The sequence below is a fragment of the Hippoglossus hippoglossus genome, chromosome 6 (genome assembly GCF_009819705.1).
Source record: "Hippoglossus hippoglossus isolate fHipHip1 chromosome 6, fHipHip1.pri, whole genome shotgun sequence".
Taxonomy (NCBI): domain Eukaryota; kingdom Metazoa; phylum Chordata; class Actinopteri; order Pleuronectiformes; family Pleuronectidae; genus Hippoglossus; species Hippoglossus hippoglossus.
In genome coordinates this window covers 4150588-4174396 of record NC_047156.1, presented here as the reverse complement: position 1 = coordinate 4174396, position 23809 = coordinate 4150588, and the positions used below count along the sequence as shown (strand labels likewise).

At 42.7% G+C, this 23809-nt stretch overlaps 1 protein-coding gene and 1 long non-coding RNA gene across 2 annotated transcripts in view; one reads left to right on the top strand and one right to left on the bottom strand.

Annotated features, from left to right (window-relative positions):
• Positions 1–17988, top strand: part of cbln1 (cerebellin 1 precursor) — a 19168-nt gene extending 1180 nt beyond the window's left edge. The window contains exons 2-3 of the mRNA XM_034588756.1: positions 1118–1237; positions 17086–17988. Coding sequence (XP_034444647.1) covers positions 1118–1237; positions 17086–17283 — 318 coding nt within the window. The 3' untranslated portion in view covers positions 17284–17988. The remainder of the gene's footprint in view (positions 1–1117; positions 1238–17085) is intronic.
• A 1323-nt stretch (positions 17989–19311) lies between these two features.
• Positions 19312–23578, bottom strand: LOC117763548. Its single transcript, XR_004614182.1, has 3 exons — positions 23567–23578; positions 22476–22484; positions 19312–19490 (listed from the first exon to the last, which is right to left on the bottom strand). It is a non-coding gene; the product is annotated as an uncharacterized LOC117763548 (long non-coding RNA).
• Positions 23579–23809: the final 231 nt, after the last annotated feature.

The window sequence follows — 23809 nt, the reverse complement described above, 5'->3', positions numbered from 1 at the left end:
AGGTTAAACGAGAGGATGAATTTGTGCCATAGAGGTTTTACGCGCAGCTGCATCTCCTGAACAGCAGCTGCACTCCGGGACTAAAGGGAAAGTGGAGCTGAAATGAATGTGAATTTTTATAGCTAATACATTATTCCAGACGTGGTGTATAAGATATTTTTAAAAGTCAGTAAAACCAAATAATCCATGTTAAATGAGAGGATGGATTTGTGCCTGAGAAGCTGGTTTTACGCGCAGCTGCATCTCGTGGACAGATGCCAGGAGCTGCTCCGCTCCTCGACTAACAAGTCTCTGCAGAAATGAATCTGTGACTCTTTTTTTAAATTATTATTGCTATTACATTTCCAAAGTGATTGTGAAAGGAATATCTTGGAAGGCAAGCCTCCTGAATATTTCACCTTTCTGTGCTGACAATTCGCGATATGGGAACTGACATCTCGCCAAATAATTTAGTAACGGCAGGTCACGAGGGCGAGGTCCTACCCGCCTGCCGTTAAAGGTTAATTCTCCCTCAAATTGCCGTTCAATTACGCGCCACAGTTCGCCTCCGTCCATAAAACCAGACATTTAGCCGCAGAAATCCATAATTGAAAATTTCATTTGAAAGATTGATTAAGTTCGCTCTCATTCCCTCATAAAGTTTGGGTGTTCTGACAGTGAGGAAGAGCCTCGATTAAAGCAGAGAGTTATTCCTCCATCAGTGAGTCTGAGTGTGTGAGGTCCGGGGGCCACAGGGGCCCTCGGAGTCCTCCAGAGGACAAAAGGACATCCTGGAAATGTAATGTAAAAAAGTACATGTAAAATAATGTGGGCTGAATCAGACTAAATCATGAATTCAATCATCTAAACAATGATGAAATATGTTTTATGGCAATAAGATGTGGTGAAGAGCACAATCTTTTTATGTTCATCTATTTGCATTGACATGTTATATGAACATTTTTTGGGATTCAATGATTTAAAGATGCAGATTATGTCTTTGTTTGTCCATAATTATAACATTTTTAAACCTATATGATCTTGCAGTGACCTCTGCAAAAAGTCCTCTGAAAGACACGAGCACAAATAAGCAATTTTGTAAATTGAAAGTCTCTCTGTCTTTCTTTCTTTCTTTCAGGTTCTTGTAAACATTGGGAAGAATTTTGACGAGGAGAGAAGTAATTTCATCTCACCACGCAAAGGGATTTACAGTTTTAACTTCCATGTGGTGAAAGTCTACAACCGCCAAACTATACAGGTAATGTGTGTCTATGTGTTTGTCTTTTGTATGTGTGTGTGTGTGCACGTGCAGACCACACCACGAGCCCCCCCCCCCCATCGTTTTCCCCTCATAAAAGTTGAATATCATCTGCACTGGCAGTCATTTTGTAAATGTTTGAGATCTCTTTCCCTGGAGACAACGACGGAGGCGGACAGATGAAAGCGGGTCTCCTGCCACCCGCCGGCTCAATCTTAATTAATCAATACATGCACAGAGGACAGAGCCAAATCAGGCGCGTGTAGCCGGTAGGAGGACGGCGTGCTGTGGCGAGCTCTGTGCAGCAGCTTCACTTTCAACGCCATGGACGGCGACAATCTCCTCCTCTGCCTCTGTTCACGAAGAGAGAGGCCGCGGGCTGACGGAGAACTGTGGATATTAAGAAAATTAAAACATTAACTGAATTTTGAACAGAGCAAACACAGGGAGGCTTTTTTAATTTTCTTACTAATGCACACAAGGATTGCACACACACACACACAGACACACACACACTCACACACACACAGCCTGCAGGGACCCCAACCACAACTCGTCCTTCATCCAACTAACAAAGCGTTTCACCTATGACAGTGTCTGTATTCTTCTAATGTGTCAAGTGACAGAAATCACTGGAGCAGTCTTCAGCCCATTTCCAGCATTTAACATGCACATAATGATGCTTTACAAGCCGCACGGTGTTAATTACAATGTATCCTTGCAAATTAAACTGTTGTGCAATTATGCCGCCGGGTCCCCGGGGCTTTGGCATTAGGTTTTGCTACTTATACTTTATTATTGCAGTCTTGAATTAATTAGCATGGCAGCAGCGGTAACGACGACAATAACAACAACAAGGAGGGCGGGCGTGTGTGAGGGGGGGGGGGAGAGAAAAGCGATGTCGAGCTCGGCGCGTTCTCCCAGTCATCTTTGTGTGACTGAACGCAAAATAGACCACGGACGGCAAACACTTGACTCATGGCGCTGAGGTAATTAAGTCTGGCGTACCGTGCAGAACACAGTGGCGGTAATGCCTGTCACATTACCATTAGCACTGCCATTTGTGCCAATTTGCTGTGTTGTCTTAGTACGAGTATGAGATGCAGAAGCACCACAAAGAGCGATTGACAAGGAGAAAATGGAGAAACTGATTGTTATTGGAGTTACTTTGAAAACCAGTCCAATGGCTGACTGGGCCACATTACGCCTATTTCCCACTTTACGTCCTGTTCAGTGTAAATCCTTCTCCACCTGGAGATAACGGTGTTTGAAAACTGACCTTGAACATTTAAAAAAAAGCTTTTTTCCGTCACGTTTTCGAACGCGAAGCCGACAGGTGTGGGTTGTCCCCTCTCCTCCGAGCATCCTACCTGTGCACTCCTCACCCTCCACCTGTTCCCGCTCATCCCGCCATCCGTCCAGCACATCTGCTGTGTGGAAAACTCCCACTGTTTGATTGCCTTAGAGGCGGCTACTTGCGGTGCACACAGCAGATGAGAGACAGCAGGGAGAGGAGAGCGAGTGCAAAACATTCAGGGACAAAGAAAGGAAAAAGGAAGATTTCAAAGTGTAGAGAAGATGTGGAAATTGAGGGATAGAGGAAAATGAAGGGGGAATGTAAGAAAGATAAATAGAAAAGAGGGCAGAGTCAGAGAATAACAGAGGGAGGACAGGTAGGAAAGTGGAAAAGAAGGTTCAGGCAGAGGGGCGAGGAAAGAAATGGGAGGAAAAACCAGACATCATGAGTCCGTATTGATCAGTGGATGCTGTGTAGATGAAGGGAAGACAAACAGTTAGTTCCATCTCTCATCAGTTATTTTCCTGTGCAGGTTTCTGTCTGTCGAACCCTGACGCCAGCTGTGGGTGTCAAAATGCTCCCAGAAACCTATCTGTCTGTCTCTATATCTCCCTGTGCTTTACGCCTGGCAATTAAATACAAGTATTTCAAATTAAATACCCTATACTCACCGATCTAAAGGGAACTCTGCCCCCCCCCTTCCCACAACGCCCCTATACTTCCAATTACGGATAGCTTACGTACATTATTTTGAAAATCCCATTTACCAAACGCTTCCTCTTGCTACAGGATTTCTATTTGAAATCCCAGGTAAATTGCCGAGTGAGCATCTGGTCCCTGCAGCTCGGAGCAGGGGGCTCACAGATCAGACAGACGACACTGGAACTCCTCAGTGTGGTTCGATTGGTCATCGAAGTAATGAGAGTGGATCTTCCTCTGCTCGTTGAAGACCATAACGTGGAGTAGTGGACATAGTGTGAGTTTTTTAGACTCACTTCCACAAAGCACTGATCCACATTTCAGAAAAAAAAGATAATTAAGAGGAAAGAGAAGAGGAAAGAGGAAATCTTACAGTTTTGTTTACTGGGGTTCTGCAGTGAGAGCCGGTGATATTTTACTACAGTATTTCAGCATTTGGAAAAGGCATCTTTAAAAGCCTCAGGTTAAAGCAGCTGCGTATTAAGGCCTTTCTGTTTCTACCATTTCTATCATTTCCCCGCTGAGAGAGGAAAACCTGGTGACTTCCAGCCTTTGATAACACACCGTCCTGATAACACGAGATTCTACCTTTTACGCACTGTTTGGCTTTAAAAGAACGTACTTTACATTTTATAGTAGCTTCCGAAACCCTTTTAAATGTTTCACTGCTTGAACCCAGGTTTGTTCTTTGGTTTCCAATAAACAAGTTTCTATTCTCGAAGTAGGGTCACTGGGGTCAGAGATTTCACTGAACACGCTCGGTTTTTCAATATATCTTCAGAACAGCAAATGTTGTGCTTGCTGTACTTGTACTACAGCAAGAAGACTGTTAGTGATACAGACATGGCTCGGTCTGATTTCACTTTACTACATCATGAGCGTTTCTTCCTGCACCATGTGGGTCCAGATTCTACTCATTATAATTCTCAGCTTTTTAAAAAAGCCATATAAACCAGCATTAAAATGGGAAATGATGTAATAACAGAGTCTGAACGACAGCGTCCACGACACAAAGGTTGACTCACGTTTTGGAACAGTTTTCCAAAGTGCTGCACGGATGCACCCAGACACAGATGATTATTGATTTCCAAAACAAAGGATATTAGCCGTATGTCATTGCCGTTATTTTTTTGTTCCATTAAACAGTTTTATTTTGCCTGGCGGGGATCTCGTTGGCCTGGTGGCCTGCCAGGCTTGTACTGTTATAAAGGAAACTCTATTTTGAGCAAATGAGACACCATAGTCACAGGTTTCATTTCGAGCTTGCTATTTTTTAACATGTATACAATAGAAGCACATTTTAACAGTCTAATTATATATTTCATATGATCTATAATTAATGATAGGGCGACTATGCAGAATGAGGCTGTTCTCTTATAAAAATAGTTTTAGTCTTATCACATCAACATGCTAATGTCGTATACTCGGGATTTCATTAAAGCGATGGCTCATTCTGTTTTAAAAAATACTCTTAAATATTGATATGTATAAAGAACCACTGAGAGGAAACTCTGCTCGAGCCTCATCCTCAAATATCATCAAACAGGTTATTTAATATCATCTGATCCCTGTGCAGCTTTTCAATACAGCTGACATAGATGTCGGCTAAATGGACAAATGGCCAGCGTTTATGTAGGAACATGGGGAATACACACACACACACACACACACACACACACACACACACACACACACACACACACACACACACACACATTTCAAATCAAAGATCTCAGAGTGAACGTTGACATCCAACACATAGAGTGAGTTGATTCCATAAAAAGAATAACTAGACCGTATAACACTGTTGGATTTATGTCTTATTACCAGATTAAAAAAATTTAAACCCAGAAAAACTCCTGCCGATATCAATTTTCTTTTATTCGCGGTCACGCCTCGTTAATACATCTGGGGACCAAACATGATTCACTGAACCTCAGATACACAACAACTCCACACTGATCACAAACAGCTTGCCCGTCTCCTGCATGACCTGAGCCATTTGTTTACTGGTCTCAGTGGACAGAAATAAATGTGGTGCTAATATCCCTGGGTCACCTTAACTGTGGGCCAAGATGGTGTTTGAACAAGTGAGGCTGATGTAAGACTGAGGGAGGGTTTGATTTTCACAATCACCGTGACATGGATTAACACAGTTTAATTAATCCTCAGAGTATAAACGGGAGTGAGGGTGAGGATAATGGTAAATACCGTAGATATTACTCTGTATTTCTTGGGGTGTCTTCTCTGGAAGATGGGGAAATAATTTCTGAAAACAGTGAGATCTATAGAGAGGGACCAGGATCAAGAGAAATATCTCAGTACACTTCCAATGCACTTCAGCTGTGTCTGAGGGAAACGAGTAACCAGCAAGAACATGTACGTGTTCTTTCATGAGGAGCAAAAAAACTAAAATGAAGTTCTGGCCGAGACGATGTAGACCTTTTTAAAAAGGTGGAGATGCAGGGAAATGAGAAGCAAAGACTCCTCATCTATTCCTATGTTCACTTAAAATGGTGGCAGGTGAGAGCAGAAAGAAAAGATGGAGTAAAGGAGTTGGTTTGTCTGCAGCTGACGGCAGAGACTGGGACTTGTCAGGCCTCATGTGTTGCAGCTGCTTGTTTGTGAGCTTTGTTGCACTGGTGGATAAAGACACGTTAGACTGGGGCCAGTTCAGAGATCCAGAGTCTCCAGAGGATCAAACCTACTGACTTTGGCGAACGCACGACTTCTCCTCCAGCGTCACCGGCAGGTTTAATGTTCACTAATTGACTGAAATGTCTCATTGACAAAGTTTGATGGAGACATTCATGACTCTGGATGAATCTCACAGACTTTTAGGATCCTTCGACCAAGAAGTTCACACATGCTAGCACCTGTTAGCATGCTAAGATGCAGAGTTGGATATCATGGTGAACATCATATGATTTTTAGATCCATAGAAGCATCGTAATGTTTTGTACTAAAATTATTAGTTTTTTGCCTAGAAAGACAAATATCAGCTATGGATGCACCAAACATGTATGGATGTATTTTCTGGATGTACCTTTGTAAAAGGTTGATAGAGACATCATTAAAATTTCAAAGTTAAGTGCAACAAAAAATACGTAAAACAATCCAGGAATGAAGGATCATGTCTATTAGTCAAATTTTTAAAAATACTCAAAAAGATCACAAAGGAAAACTCTCTTTAAAGCTCATGTCATGAATTCTTTAGTGGAATAGATTATTTTAATGGATTTATTTGGCATGAGATTAAGCGGTGGAAATGTGTCCATTAAAATCATCCTATTGTCAGGATGGTAATAGAAGTGTGTAATTAATGTGTTATTCATAAGTGCCTGTGTTTCTTTTGTTTGCTGGTGTGTAAATGTCATTTAAAGGTCAATTAATGTGATAAATATCTGATGGAGAAACAACAATGTGCATTTTTAGATATGATTTTCTGTTTGTTGCTTTCTTACAGTTTATATCATTGTTGGCACAAACACATGAACATGCCGTCTGCCAGCCAGATGCATAGTTTCCCTTTTATCCGATCAACCCCTGCACAGTCTCTCTCAGTTTGGCAGAACATCATAGAAAGCTGCACTGATTGGTGCTCATGTTATAGCAGTTTAGTTCAGAACCTGAATGTAAAACAAGAGATGACTTGAAGGCGGTTTATTGCAACTTGAATTGTGTTTGCTTGTAACTTGGCTGGAGACGTTTGGGCTTTGGATGAGGCTCCCGGGGTTGGGAGGGAGTGAAGAGGCAGAGGCTGCAGAGCAGAGTAGAAAAACTAGAGCTGGCTAGAGCTACGCAAACTGGGAGCAGCTGATGGAGACGGGGCCTGGACGTGGCAGGACTTCAAGTGAACAGGAGTTGTGGAGTTCAGGCACAAGCAGGGCAGAAAATTAGCTGGGTTCAGGCGAGCAGGAAAACAAACTGACCGACAGGGAGGAACTTGGCTGCAGCGTCTGGACCCCACATGGTGGGTGGAGTCTGGACGGACCAGTCTGGGTTTTCAGCTGCCGTCTCTCGGTGAGTTGATTAGATGATCGAGTCATTTAAATCACTGTCTGTGTCCGAAACCACTCACTAATCAATACATAGTGAGTTTACCGTTTTGTAGTGGTGTCCGAATATTTAGTGAGCTAAATCCCTCTATAGTTCACTCATTGTTTCTCAGAATACATCGTGAAAAGTAGCACAACCGATGGTCACTAACCAAGCATTATATACCATCATGCATTGCGCTCGCTGCAGAGAAACGAGAGGAGGGAGCAGGAACAGGAACAGCCCGACCTGTTGTACAAATGTAAATATACGAGCAGAGCATCACTGCACAAACTGAGACAAACAAGTGTATCTATATGTTTAAAAAAAGGTAATTCAACATGTTGTTTAATTCTACATTTAAAACAAACATTGGTCATATATTGCGTTTCTCCACCGGCCGACTTCGTTGTTGTTGTTGTTGTTGTCGTTGAATGTTGTTGTTGTGTCATAATCCTGCGACTATGACGTCATCACCGGCGCAGAGACAATGCACCAGAAGGGTTTTTGTTTTTGAGTAAAGAGTAAAGATCTCACTCTTTACTCTGGTTCTCTATCTACATCTTCTATCTTCTGTCTTGCAGCCGTAGATGGATGTAAATAATTTCTTCATATTTAAGGTATAATTAATTTCCCTCCAGGTTTTTCTGGTTCGCTCAGTGTAAACGCTATAAAGGATCACGTGTCTCTGGCTGAAACTCGACTGACTCATCTCAATTAACTTTCATCATTTGCTGTGGTTTGACATTTGCCAACAGACTCAGAGTTGCATGTTTCCACTCTCTCTCTCTCTCTCTCTCTAATGTGACGGGTGAAAGCTTTGCTCAGTGGTTTTGTCAAATTAATGAGGCCGTTCTCCGCGGCGGTATTGATGACGGCTGACGAAGATTTGCTGACATTTGTAAGATCCGATCCGCTCTATAATGTTTAGTAACGCTCTGACCTTTGCTCCGCTTGCCTCCGTCTCTCTGCATCATTTCTGCGTTGCTTCGTTTTTTACTGATTTCCTGGAATCTCTCAATGCTACAGGAATTAACTTTAGCTTCATGTGAGGTCAGATTTACAGCTGAGGTTCATTTTCATCACCAATTTGTTTTATATTAGACAATTCTCTCTTTATTATTCAATCAGTCAGTCAGTTAGATTCCACACCACGGTCCAATGTGTCTCCTTTTGAACGTCCCCTGTGTCTCCACTGTGTCTGCACTGTGTCTGCACTGGACAATTAGAGTAAATTGAACCGTGGAAAGTTTATTTTATGTGATTTCCTCCCAACCAACACAAAAACCATGAGATGTAATGAGATAAAAGTCAAGAATAATCCCAGTCACACTGTGCAGGCAGAGGTAAAGAGGCGGCGGTGATCATGTCGGCAGCGGTGGAGCCTCTAAGTTCATTAGAGGACCTGAGAAAGACTGTCTGTCTTTTCTCTGCTGGAGCGTCTCCACAATGTGATCAGGGCAACGTGATCTGTGGCAGGGCAGCGAAATCTTTTGTGTAACAACTAAAGTATACAACATGTAGTGGTGTTGATTGTGGGGACGATATCTTTCAATGTACAGAACATGAATAAGTTATGGGTTCAGAGTTTAGGGTCGGTTGTTATTTAGGGTTTTTTCCCGATACAGGATACTTTCAAACCGGTACCATTGCCAAAACATGCCAGATATTTTATTTCTTAACAAAAGCACAAAACTATGGTCGACAACAAGAGCTTGTATGTTACGTGGTGCCAGAGCCAGAGAGTGTGTTGTGGTTTCGGTTGTTGTGGTGATGTTTCTGGTGCATGTTAGCAGGGAAGCTATTTCAGTACCGGTCTGGTAGGAACCGGCCATGTAGGATCTCACTACACACCCCAAGTCCAGAGATGAGTTGCCTTCACAAAAACTAACGTGTAACTTATGTGTCAAATCAAGTTTTTCTATATTTTCACGGTCATGATCAATTCAAATCTAAGTGTACGTTGTTGGGTTTTCTGTCAGCAGACACACACTCTGCACACAAACCTCCCAATCGTTTTATTTAGAATATTGTTAACTTCATCTTTCAACGTTCAACGCAAATGGGAAAAGTGCTTATTAAAACTGGTAACAAATCACAGCTGTGACCCTCCGAGAGTTGCAGGCTTGTTATTGTGCACGTACTGTTGTTTTCTGCTCAAAAAGGACAACGATACAGAAATCTACCAACAAAAAAAAACGCTTGTTGAAAGCACCATACAAACACACAGACACACACACACACACACACACACACACACACACACACACACACACACACACACACACACACTTGACCTAAATAAAGTCTGCTGGCCAGCACAGATGTTCCAGACTCTAACAAGGTGAGAGCCTCTGCGGCAGGATATTATTATTTTTTTCCAAAATGCAAAGCAGTTTACTCGAAACAGTTTTCCATCTCAAAACTTTGACTTGAGGGAAACTAGTGTTGGAAAGAATGGTTTTAGTGAGCATTGCCATTTACCCATCATGCTTTATTGATCACAACACCAGCAGATCGGCCACTGAGACAGCTTCTGTGTGTTTGTTGCATCAAACTAACATGAGACCAGTTTACATGGACATCAAACTGACGAGTAACAGACTTTTCCCATGACCTTATTCTGAATAAGGCTTTGCTAACCCACATGTAAACAGTCTGTGTGTGAAAGCTAAAGAGGTGGAACACATTGGTTGATTAATTTGTCTGTGTTCATCTGCAGAAAGCTGCTGATAGAGATTATTAAAATGTCGTCTGGACCTATAACACCTCAGAGTCTTGGTCCAGAGCCGATGGGATCAAAGCTTTGATGAAGCATGAACCGGGTTTGACAGTCGAGTTGTGAAAATAACGAGGAGTTGAAGCTTTTGCAAAACTTGAGAGAAAATACTCAAAAGGGTTTGTGGTAGCTTTGTGCATTTTACTATTGCAAGTTTTAAAATTCTGGATGTATGTTGGATGTAATGCGTCGATATAGTCGTTATTAGTCAATGATGTGTAAAGATCCACTTGATACAACTAACTCAACCTTTCCTGTTTGCTTTTCCCAAACGTTTTAATCATAACATGGTGGAACAACAGCAAGCGGTGACGTGTTTGTAGGTGAAACATGAAATCAGCAGCTTTTATTCAAACCTTCTATAGGATTCTGATGGGTTTCTCCAAATGTCACAGACTTTATGTATATATAAATGTTATAAATCTAATATTTCCTGTTTTACACACACGGATGTCAGTCTTTGTTTTGTCCCAGCAAGTCTTCCTGTCAGTGGTTTAGTGGTTTTATTCCGTACCCATTGACCTCGGATTCACTTTTCCTCAAACTTCAGAAAAGTTCCAATACAGATAACTCGGCCATTTTACAGACGGGCAGTGTCACAGACACACCATTATGTATGAATCCATCATGGTGACAAAGTCTCTCTCAGTGAAAGATGGAAAGAAAAACAGAACGAGAGAGAGAGAGAGGGAGAGAGGGAGAGAGAGAGAGAGAGAGGGAGGAAAGGGGGAATGAAAGGCGACAAGGAAAAGATTAAGAAGGACTGAGGACGCAAAGGAAAAGATGTCGAGATGAAAGGAAAGAAAAAGAGACATATAAAAAAGAAAAGGATGTGGAGGAATCATTGCCGTGTCAAGACAGTCGCCCGGGCAGGACCCGACGATGCAATAACAGAATGTCATCATGTCGGTGGCTTTAAGTGCTGCACTGAGACGTCCGACAGCGTGTATTTACATATCGAAGGTTTTCTGTCTCTCCGCTCCAACTTTCTCTCCCCGTCTCATTTCCTGTCTTCATGTGTCTTCTGTCTCTCCCCCCTCTCTGTTATTCTGTCTCTCTCTCGCTCTGTTACTCAGCCAGTTAATTGGTGCTTATGCATTAATGAATGCGGATCGATCGAGGCCTGACACGATGCGCAGCCCTATTATCATGCTCTTATATTTATGGGTGGTAATTGTAAGGGTGTAGTTGACAGCATGTGTGTGTGTGTGTGTGTGTGTGAGAGAGAGAGATGGGGAAGGAAGTAGGAGACGGCTACACAACCACCACATGGTCTTTATTCATGCATGTGTGTGTGTGTGTGTGTGTGTGGTAGTTGTGGTGGTGGTGGTGGTGACCAAAGTCTCATCCTCCCAAAGCCACTGTCACAGCTTTATTAGAGCAATACATCACCATAGCACACAGCACACACTGACCCTGTGTGTGTCTGTGTGTGTGTGTGTGTGTGTGTGTGTGTGTGTGTGTGTGTGTGTGTGTGTGTGTGTGTGTGTGTGTGTGTGTGTGTGTGTGTGTGTTACAGAGAGCGACGACAGCGAGTAGACAGATTAGTAAGAAAGACAGATAGTAAGAAAAAGTCAAATTTGGGAGTGGACTTTTTAAAGTTCCTGTAAATTCCCTTTAATTTCTGTATCTTAAAAACATAAAGTAAGTAAATCTGGCAATTTTCTACAGTGCTGAGTTTTGATGTGACGTCAATGCAAATTGACTCAAGGCCAGATTAACCCTCGACAGGTTGGGCTGCGTGACTCAGACGTGCATTTGTTGACAAGCTGTCGTAGAAGAAACCTCAAAATTAGGAATTTTACTCAAATATGACGCTAACGCAGAAAGGAAGTTATCGATGTCCGAGCGCCATGTGTATCAAATCACATCCAAGTGATCGGCTAACTCGCTAAACTTCCATCAAAGTGGATTTACCTGGATTCTGATGATAAACTAAAGAGTCGATAACTTCACAAAAGTAATGACTTGTCTAAACAGAACAACACCAGGTCGACATCTGTTCCTCTGGCCTCTCTTAGCTCTCGAGAGTAATATGCTCCGATATTCACTCTTATTCGTCTTCTTACTTTGTCACTTTCTGTTTTCCTCTTCTTGGTCGTAATGTACCATGTTGTGTACCTTCACAATGATTATATCTGTTATCTTAAGGCATTTAACTATCTAGTGTTGCTTCTAAGAACGACTTGAGCAATGACTGGAATTTGGGTCAATTCCCAAATCAAAAAAAACATCTCTACTTGCTTCTTGCTCCAAATTAGAGCAATATCCTACATTAAGTTCTGCCACATGAGCCAAATAACCCACAAACATTCTCGCTCTCTCCAATAACACCAGCGTGGCACAGCCAGTATTTTAACTGTTAGATACGCAGCAGACTCCAGATCTGAAGGAGGCTTTAGGTAAAAGCAAGATAACAAGGAAACGTGGTTAAATAATTCAGTAAAAGAAGGAAAAAAGTGTTTGTTATGTGCACGGAGGTAAATGTGAGTCTGTGACGGAGGGTTTGTGAGTGTGAGTTCCACATGAATCTTTGTGTAGGTGACAGGCTGGAGTTAGTCTGAATGGTTTGTGTGTCTCTGAGTTTCATAGTAACGCGGTGATGCTGGATGGTTTTGGTCTTGCGTCACAGTCTCTGTTTGCACAGGCAGAAGAAATGCTCCCCTCCACTCCCGTCTCCTCGCTCGACCGTCTTCCTTCCTCTCCTCCTTGTTTTATCCCCCCCCCCCCTCTCCCTCCTGGCTCTTCTTTTATCTGAGCATTTCTCTACCTCCCTCCTAACTGCAGGTCCCTGGTGTCCATCACCTGTGTTGTAGCAATGCTGAGCTCAGGCTGAGATCTTGGCTGGGGCAGAGATTTTGGTGAGATATTTTTAGTAGAGATACTCCGAGTCCATTTTGCCTGATACAGACTCACATATCGTGTTTTCTGCTAATAACCCTGCATGTAAGTGATGGTTGGTATCACTGGTGCCACTCCTCAAATCGGAGGTGTAGTATCCGTCACACGTGGCAGTTTTACTTTGAATTAAAGCGGTACAGCTCAGCCTCTGTTTTGCAGCGGCAAAGAAGTGATTACCCGCAAAAGAAGATTGCAGCTTTATCAGGGTGAAACTTAATTACTTAAAGGACGTGGTATCGGATCATTACGTGGATACTCGCAGGTTCAACCCCGACATTTTTATCAGTATCGGAGTCGTTTCCGATGCTGGTAACAGAACATCTCGTATTTTCCGAAGTACTTTGCTACGCTTGTGTCTTTCTGTTGCTTAAGATCTTAATTAGTGTGATTTTAGCGCAAAAGCATTACTTGCATCACGTTAAGAGGAGAAGTGATCGCCTCCATCCACCTGCCCTCCATCTCTTCTCCTACATCGTCCCTGAAAGGCCTCCATCAAGGGGGGGGTGTCGTTAGATTAAATCGTCTACTCGTCACCTCTCGTGTCTGATCTGCAGCGATGTCAGTTATTGACGACGGGATCCAAATTTCAGGTTTTCAGATTATTTGTGCTCGTCGTCCCCGGGTGAGTGAAGACTGTGGGAAACAGTGTAATGTTTGTAATCAATCACGGCACATGATAATGAAGTAGTTATTTAACTGTGAGAAGCCTGCACTGATTATAACAGCTACATTAAAGCCTGTGTCCTCCTCTGACTGTTGGTCACTAATGGCTGAGTTATCCAGGGACATTATTGGTTATATGCAAATATTATCCAGTATTTCTATAACCCATTTCTTGGGTGGAAACCATTTTACTGTTAAACCACAGAAAGTTAACTTCACCGAATCAATTATTTATGAAAACAGGATCATAAATATCACTTTAGCTCTCTGAATTGGCACTTCTGGGCTACTGTACACACGGAGTGCATTTTCTGTCAGTATCCTGCATCTGACATGTGCTGCCTGACATCCTTAGGTGAAAGAAGGAGAGGAGAGGTTGAGGGGGAAAGCGTATGTGGCCAAGCAGAGACAACAAGCATTGAAATGATAAATCCATCAAAATTAAAGTCTATAAAAAAAGTCTATAAAAGACCCAATAACCCCGATGGTGACGTCTCCAGGGGACTGAATATATGTTATTAATCATATAACGTGTTTCATTATTAAAAATGATGGTGGGTTGGATTATTTGAAGGTGAAGATGCTGCCAATGTGCAGCTCTGACACGTTCGATTGAGTTTCCGTTAGTCTAGTTGATTAAATCCACTGTAAAACTGCTTCTGGTGCTCTGACTTCCTGTGACCTCTTCCCTTTCCACGAGTAATGTTTATGGAACTGTTTAAAAGACTCGTGACACATTTCCAGCTCTGTAGTCGGAGGAAGGAGGACGAACACGTTCCAGAGGAGGAGAGTTTGAAACTATCGAACTGAGGAGCAGGAGCTGAGTGAACATGTCGGGAGGAGATGATAGTCATAGACTGAGTGATCCACATATTACTCCACATATAATTTTTGCATCAAGGGAACTGATATTTATAAGTGTGTGTAATTCTGTGCAGATCCAAATTAAATCTACTAAATTTAGTGAATTAAAATGTGGTTTCACTGTTGGGCCTTGGCAGCGCTACGTGCTCTGAGTGCCATTCTATTTTAATTATATCTACATCGTGGTTAGAGCAGTTATTTATACAAATGTTATTGGCTTATTGTTAAATGTATTAGCCAATTATATTTTTGTTTAACAATATCTCGTATTGAACTAATTGCGCTTGCAAAGACATTTCAAATGTGGGCAAAGCTGTAGCAAAACTAAACAACATGATGATAGTGGAGATGATGGATCAATTAGTTATGTTATGATTTATAAACCATTTACACGATCTTATTTATAAAGTGTGTCGTGGCCTTAACGAACAAAATGTTTTTTCCGCAATGCGAAGAAGTTTTTCTCCGTGAGCTGTGTTTTCATCCTGATAATTAAAAAAAAAAAAAAAAAGCGAGTGTAAGTGTAGTCTGAGTGTTTTAATCACAGGCTGGTTGTTCAGAGCAACAGAGCAGCCAGGAGAGCTCTTGACTGTGGCAGGCTCTTCATCTCCTGCCCACACACACACACACACAGACACACACACACACAGACACACACACACACACACACACAGACACACAGACACACACACACACACAGACACACACACACACACACACTCGACGTACACTCGTTCTCTCTCCTGACCGTCAGGTAAAAAATTAGGTGGATAAGTGTATAATTATGGGATGTTTGTGAGTGTGTTCCATCTGTTACCAACAGTTTAACAAATTTACCGTGTGAAAGTCTGACTGAACTGTGACTGATGAATCCTGAAGGTAAAGAAATATCATGATAATATATTTTCAATAAGAGAAAAACGTCTCACCGGTCATCCATCCATCCATCCATCCATCCATCCATCCATCCATCAAACCATCCATTCATCCATCCATCCATCCATCCATCCCGCTCATCCTTTACACGTCGGGACAGTAATCGTTTATTGCCTCTCTCTGCATTTCAGATGGGATTTGTGTTTCTTTTAAACGCTTAAACCTCTTCAGTGTATTATTCTTCAGACATAACATATTTGTCAGCTCCTCGATTCCTTATAAATTCTTCTTGTTTCCACTCTTTAACCGTCTTGTGCCACGTAGTCGTTGTGTTCTAACCGTTCAACCACCTCTACAAACGCATTAGAACACACACCCTTTGTTGTGCCTCTTTTAGAATCCGTGGGTTTGCTCACAGGGGTTTTCACGGGCTTTATAAAGTGTGATCCTGCATAAACAGACACTTCTCTGAAATTCAATGCAGTTTGTTTTAGTACCACATCGGCACCGGGGGTAGAATAAAAACCATTATTTTAGTGGAGCGTTGGGGGAAACAAATCCAGGGAGCGCCTGAGTTCTGCTGTTGCTCAAAAGAGAAAGGATGAAAGCTGCTGTGCGTGTGTGTGTGTGTGTGTGCGTCGGCTGGCCGGGGAAGGGGGGGGGGGGGGGGGGGGGGGGGGGGGGGGGGGGGGGGGGGGGGGGGGTGGGGGGGGGGGGGGGGGGTGGGGGGGGGGGGGGGGGGGGAGGGGGGGGGGGGGGCGGGGGGGGGGGGGGGGGGGGGGGGGGGGGACACACGTCACTGACAGCTACGTCTCTTTGTAAGAAGATGTTATTCCCTATTGAAACATTTGTTGAGTCAGTCACAGTGGCTCTGCTGTAACTCTCCATGTGTAAAAACGTCTTTGTTAAATCTTCTCCAAGTGGTATTTGAAAAACTGGGAAGTGCTCTGACTGCAGATCTAATATTCTGTTGTAAGCCCTCGCATCGTTTAAAGGGATTCTCTAAAATCGTTCTGCTCAATTAGGGGGAATCACGACGATCTGAATCTACATGAAAGCATCATCATGGTGCCGACTATCCAGACATGCACTAAACTCCAGATAATCTCCTGAATGTTCTGTATGTGAGATCGCAACTGTCCGAGAAGTGAGAGGCTCTGGACCTTCTCTGGAGTTTCTCCTGCCAGCGTTCCTGTTAAAACCCCAGAGAACTTCCAAGTGAGCTCGTGTGAGAACGTAGCACGAGATCCTCTGGAGGACTCGCAGCGAGTGAGTGGGCGTGTTGATGACGTTTCTAACACTCGACAGACGCCAACCTGAAATAAAATATCTCCGGATTTCAAAAGCCACACACGTAGAAGACACCGAGGAGGATGTCGAGAGAGCTTTTGGTCGCTAAGGTCGATGTGATGTTATCAAAAACATGTGGACTCCGCAGCAGAATTAAGGGCAAACATGAATGTGACGAGTGTCAGGGGTCAAAGTTCACTAAATGTTGAACTCCACGTGAAGCCAGGCTGTGATTTGCTTCTCCACAGGAAGCAAATGTTTTAAGCCCCCTCCTCACTTGCACAGATTGCAAGTGAGCGGGAGGCAAAGTTTCTCATGTCTGAAAATGGCTCGACTGTGTTTTGCACTAGTCGTCTCTACACTTCCATGCTCGTGTGTACGATCCTCTGTTATTTTCCTGTGCCTCATTTTTTAAACTCTCTCCTCTTCCCCCTCATGCAGGTGAGCCTGATGCACAACGGCTGGCCGGTGATCTCGGCGTTCGCGGGCGACCAGGATGTGACGCGCGAGGCGGCCAGCAACGGCGTGCTGATCCAGATGGAGAAGGGAGACCGGGCCTACCTCAAACTGGAGAGAGGAAACCTCATGGGAGGATGGAAATACTCCACCTTCTCCGGCTTCCTGGTGTTTCCCATGTAGAGGAAACCGGAGAGGAAGAGGAGGAGCAAGGGGTGGAAACGAAGGAGGAGCTGGTGGAAGATGGAAATTACGACGAAGGTGGGGATGGAGAAAGAGAAAAAAACGGACGTGAATGAGATGGCCTTAAAGGAGGAGAAGAAGGAGGAAGAGAGAAGAGGAGGATGTGACAAGAGACTTCTGTTTGGGACGCTGCGGAGGGTGGAGGGAAGAGGACGGATGGGAGAAGTTAGAGCGATGTAAGAGCATGACACAGAATGATTAAACAAGGGTAACGCGAGAGGAGAATGGTGGAGCCAGCACACGCGAGTGTACGGCCAGCTTCTTCACTTCCCCCCTCCTTTCATCCATCCTGTCATTCATCCTTTTCCTCTGTTTTCTCTGTGGCTCGACTGCAGCTTTGGACAGCCAAAACTTTTTTTATTCTCTGCTGACAGACGCAATTGATCATTTATATGTTCCAGAGTGTTTTAAAAACCCGAGTGTAACCCCTCCCCTCCGTCCCTCCGTCCCTCCACATTCATCATTCAATCATTAATTCATCGATCTCCATCAATCGAAGCTTTGAAGAATGTTTCTCGGAGAACTGCTCCTATCATCTCCCGCTTATTTTACTCTTTGTTTTCATATTCTAGACATAAATCGCACTGATTCTGGATCAGCCTCCACCACAAAGCCAAGCTAGAACTTTTTTTTAAAGGGGCGACGCTGAACCCTGATCCCAAAATCAGGAGCTGAGGAAACATTTACCTCCCTGTCAGCTTTGTTTTATACTTATATATAAATCGCTGTCTTTTCCTGATTCCTAGACAGTCAAGTGTCCCTCTCCCATTCTTTCATCCGCCCGCTTACTTCTTGCATATAGTCCCGCTCCTTCCCTCTGCTTCCCTGTCAGTCTCGTCCCTTTTGTCTTCGACTCAGATGTCTCGGTTCCTAACAGCAGCCGGCAGTAATGGTAAATATTTGCTTGCCAGCTGCGAGCATCAGACACGTCTTCAAATCTAAGAATAGTCGACCGCGGTGTCCAGCTGTGACTCACAGAAAACACTTAGTGTACGAAACAACAGCTGACGTCTTTACAGTCCTTGATGAAAACCAATATATGAAATTTAAATGCATGTGCAAATAATAGATAATGATAAATAATAAAAATAATAGTTTCCCAGATTTTTCTACATACAATCTCTTTCTAAAGGTGACGCTTCCCAGACGGGGAAACATTCACCGAGACATTTACCAAGAAACCAAATGTTAATGGTGAATTAATATTGAATGCGTCCCCCCCCCACCACGGCCGGATTAACCTCCTGCAGGGTGATATGTTAATACTCAACATGTTGTGACTGTTGAATATGTTTCACTTGGGCTTCAACTCTGAACTAATATAAATATTTGTCTCAGATAAAATCCCACAATCCGGAAAAAATTTGATTTTAAGTTCCACAAGAGCAGGGCCACAGAATAGAGGATAGAAGTTTTTTTATTCTAGTTCAGGCGTGAAAATCTTTAACGAATTCAGCATTAATCAAATTATAATAACACGGATGATATGGAGTAAACCTTTGGCTTCTAGGGGCCCTCGGGGCTCTGGGGCCACTGGGCAGTTTCCCTACACTTGACCTGACCCTTAAATAGTTAATGATATCAAGTCATGACACTTGGTTAATGTTAGAAAAAAGATTGATTAAATACTGGAAAAGTCAATAAAACCCTCCATCTATCAGCTCTACAGCTTATCCTCTATTTGAGGGTCACCTGCGGGGCCGGGGTAGACCCTGGACTTCAGGGTCTCCATCGTAACGCAGGGGCCACAAGACTCAATGCGTTTGGTATTAACCTCTAACCACAACTAACATTAACCAAATTTATACCTAAAGAATCAAAGAAAATGAAAAAGGCAGTTTTACATTTCTGAAAATGCAGAATCTCTAGATATACAGAAGAGTTGATAACCAGAGGAATTTCAGATCCACACTTAGATATAGACGTGGTAAATTCCTCACGTAATCAATACTCCCCCACGACTCTCTTGTGACCGTATCTAATGAAACTAATATCGGTATTGATAGAAGTCGCACACAGAGTATTGCTCTACTTTGCTACTTCAGTGTTTTTATCGTCTCTCTGGCAGCCAAACAAACGTTGGAATCGACCTCCATTCTGTCCGACCATCCCTCCTCCCCACCTCCACCCCCCCCCCCTCCCTCCGTCTGTCTCTCCATCCCCGCTGCTGTGTTTCACAGCCACACCCCTCCTCTCTTCTCTCGACTATGCTGTTTACCCACAAGTGCAGATTTCTCTCTCTTCCTTTATTTATTTATTTATTTTTTTGTACGCCTTTGTTACCCTCCCTCTCCTCCGCCCCTCCGCGACCCGACCGCCTCTCCTTCCCCGTGTCTGTACTTTATCTGCTGCTGTACTCGTTTGCTTCCCAGCACGGGTCCTTCCGCGCTTTTCTTCAACGTTGGACTTTTGGACACTGAAACCAACTTACAACCACAAACTCTATTATATATATAAATATATAAATACATAAATTTACACAGTATATGGATATATACATATATCGAAAAATCTAAGCCACTGTTTCTATTCTACTGGTATTATGATGATAATAATGATAATACTAATACTGGAAAAACCGAATCTGGTTGATGACTATAATATCTGTACTTCGTACTCAGTGTTATATAAAAGAAAAATATTCTACGAGAAACTTACTAGTGATTGTGTGGAAAATCTGAGGCTGCCGTTTCTGCTCTTTCTGATTAAAAACATGCTTCTTGTTTTTGTTTTGGGTCAAACCAAGTTGTGGCTAAAAAGCTGAATCTACTACTTCTATAGAAAAACCTGCAGCTAAAGAGGACTTTTATTTGTTTATTATTATCATAACTATGATTATGATTATTATTAATATCTTGACTGTAAATTACATGTGAATATTTAGACGATGATGATATTCTTTGATTTCTCAATCAATCAAATCGATTTATCTACTGTTTTTCTTATTTCTTTGCTCTGATGAAATCAATAAATTTAAATGGGACTTTTATTTTTCTTAAACCTACTTTAAGCCTGGCCTGGCTCCTTCTTTTTGTCGAAGCTGGCACAACTTCTGAAAGAGACACACACACACACACACACAGCGCCAGGTGCGTTCAAGTGTGTAACGGTGGGCGGTGTTCACAGCGTGTGTGTGTGTGTGTGTGTGTCTGTGTGTGTGTGTGTGAGGTCTCCAGATCATTTTCTCTTTCACTCCCGTCCCTTCTTCTCTCTATCGTTTTAATCGCCTCTCTTCTCTTACCTTCTTCTTTATTCTTTCTGTCGTCTCTCCATCTTTGATTTTGTTCCTTTTTCTTCTTTACTTCCTCTGTCCTTCTTCCTCTTTACTTTTCTCTCTCCTCACCCTCCTCCTCTCCTCGTCCTCCTCCTGTTCTCCACTCTGTTGGTTTTTAAGGTTTTGTGGTTTGTTTCTCTCCCAGACTGTAATGAGCTCCAGGGGAAAATTAGCGCTGGAATAACAAGCAAACATCAACACCATCTCCTCTCTTCCTCCTCCTCCTCCTCTCTTCTTCTCCCGCTTCATCTGACTTCATTTCTTCTTTTTGCTTACTTTCCCGCCACTTGTTTCTCCTTCCTGTCCTTCCTCTTTAACACATTTATTCTCTCTGACTCTGTTCTGTGCCTCTGCTGCTGTTTCTCTTCTCCTCAGACTCATCGAGTGTTAAATGTCTCAGCTGTTTTCAGGGTTTTCTTTGTCCTGAGATCAAAAGTCCATGTTAGTTGTTTTTTTAAACACACACACACACATATAAATAAGTTCTCATTCAAAAGCAGCTGCTGAATCAGAAATGTTTTGTAGTATATATTTATAGTACATATATTTATATTTGTAAGTTTAGAGAACGTGTCTTTGTGTGTGTTAGTGGTGACATTATATTTGTAATGTATGTGTGCATACGATGAATTGTGTGTGTATGAGTGGTATGAAATGTGTGTGTTTGTGTGTGTGTGTGTGTGTGTGTGTGTGTTCTCGCAGCAGTGGGTCCGTCCAGAGGCCTTGTCCTCCAGCAGTAATTTGATTGTGGCAGAGTGAGAGAGACATAATTGTCTGCAGCAGGTCACAGCGGAGCAAACAAAGTGTGTGTGTGTGTGTGTGTATGTGTGTGTGTGTGTACTCTCCTGTGTCCTCTCCCCCAGTGTCTGGGCCGTTATCCTCCTCTCCTCCTTCTTTCCTCTCCTCCTCTCATATATTCTATATCTCCTCTTTCTCTACTCCTCCTCATACTCTCCTCATCTCATATATTCTTTATCTCCTCTTCCTCTCCTCCTCTCCTCCTCTCATATATTCTATATCTCCTCTTTCTCTCCTCCTTCTTATCTTATTATATATATCTCCTCTCCTCTCCTCTTCCTCTCCTCTACTCCTCCTCATCTCATATATTCTTTATCTCCTCTTCCTCTCCTCCTCTCATATATTCTATATCTCCTCTTTCTCTCCTCCTCCTTATCTCATTATCTATATCTCCTCTCCTCTTCCTCTCCTCCTCTCTTCTCCTCCTCTCATATATTCTGTATCTCCTCTCCTCTTCCTCATCTCATATATTATATATCTCCTCTTCTCTCCTCCTCTCCTCCTCCTCATCTCATATATACTTTATCTCCTCTCCTCTTCCTCCTCTCCTCCTCTCATATTCTTTAGTTCCTCTCCTCTCCCTCTCCTCTCCTCTCATATATTCTATATTTCCTCTTCCCCTCCTCTCCTCCTCTCCTCTTCCTCTCCCTCCTCCTCCTCTCCTCCTCTCCTCTCTCTCAATGTCAAGAGAAAGCTGACAGTTTGGGTCTGAGGCAGCATTATTTTTCAGCTCTATGAAAAATGAGCACAAACACACACACATAACACACACCACACACCACACTCACACACACACAGACACACACAAACACACACTCTCTCTATAGGTTCCTGCTGCCAAACACTCTTTTGCCCTCGTGCCCTCTCTCTGCAGCCAGATGGGCATGAAGGCAGAATCGAGTCCGGACACAGAGAGAGTCAGACTGACATCTAGACAAGTGAGAAGAACACCCCTGACCTTTGACCTCTACCCAACTGACCCCGCCCCATCAGGTCACACACTCACTCAGTCAAATGCAGACACATGCCTGCCAACACGTCCTCTCTCAGATGATGTGACACCTCCTCCCTGCGGCGCCCCCCCCCCCCCCCTTCAGCCCCTGTCACTCAAACCACACATGCAAACAAAACGCCAGAGAAATAAAACAAATTTCTTCCTCCTGCAGTTGGGGTTGAATTGTATTTACTGTATGTATCTACATGTGAAGTTAAAGACCTGCAGCTGACCATAACTGACAGAAGTTAAAATATTGAAGAAAGTAATTATATTCATATTAATAATTAATTATGTTCTATTGTTGACATTGAAGCCTGATGTACTGTAGCTACCTCCACCCTGTAGGACTCTTTTGCTGCTTTCAGACGTGCACTGAATTCTGGATGAGAGCGAGTGGACGTGTTGATGACTGACGAAAAACTGGAAAAGTGCACCAAAATATCCCAAGATGAAAAAGAGGTGTCACACATGTAGATGTAAACCTGCTGCTGTGTTGTTCACACGTGAAACTCCACAAGGTGTCTGGACGTTTTCGTCTTTTGTCTTCCATTGCCTCCGATGTCCTCTTCTTTCATCACTGCCGCTGACTGGACTGGAAATGTCCCAGTCGAGTCTTTTAGCCCTGAACCCCGATTCCTTAAATATTGATTATTTGCTGATTCAGAGTCTGAACCGATTCTGATGTGATCTGACAATATATAATTAAATGGTGATTAATTATATATCTTGCACATTGATATAATAGATGTAGCCTTTTAGATTTGGCATCCCTAATTTATCATGCCCTTCTTAATCCAAATAGGAAAGTCCTGGTTAAAAAATAATTTTATTAAATTATTGAAATGATATGACTGAAGGTTTTAACTGGAAAAATTTGACTAAAAGCGACGACTGAAAAGAATGTGAAGCGATCAGATAGATACTGTCTGTTGGAGCTGGAACGACTGAAACCTCAGTGATGTGAAATAAAAATCTTAAATCTCTTCATGAATGTAATTATCTCAAAAATCTGCTTCAAGTTTGATAAGTGTGTTGCTGCGGTCCCAAGGACGTGCAGTGGTAAAGTTTGATATATTTGGACTAGCAAACATTCAATATTAATAATAAAATTTAATAAATAATAAATTTAGAACTAGCATGGTCCCATAGGACACAAACCTCCACCAAGGCCCAACATTCATCAAGATCCACTCATTATTTAATTGGAAATTAGTGAAAGTGTCTCCAAAAAATCCCATTCTGGCAATATTGAAGAAAATTTTAAAAAGCCTTTGTGCAGATCCATGCTAAAATGTAATTGGGGCTTTTTGACTCATGTCTCATCCTTCCACCAAATTTAGTGGAAATTAGTGGCAGTAGTTTTTGCGTAATCCTGCTGACAAAAAGAGAAAAGAATC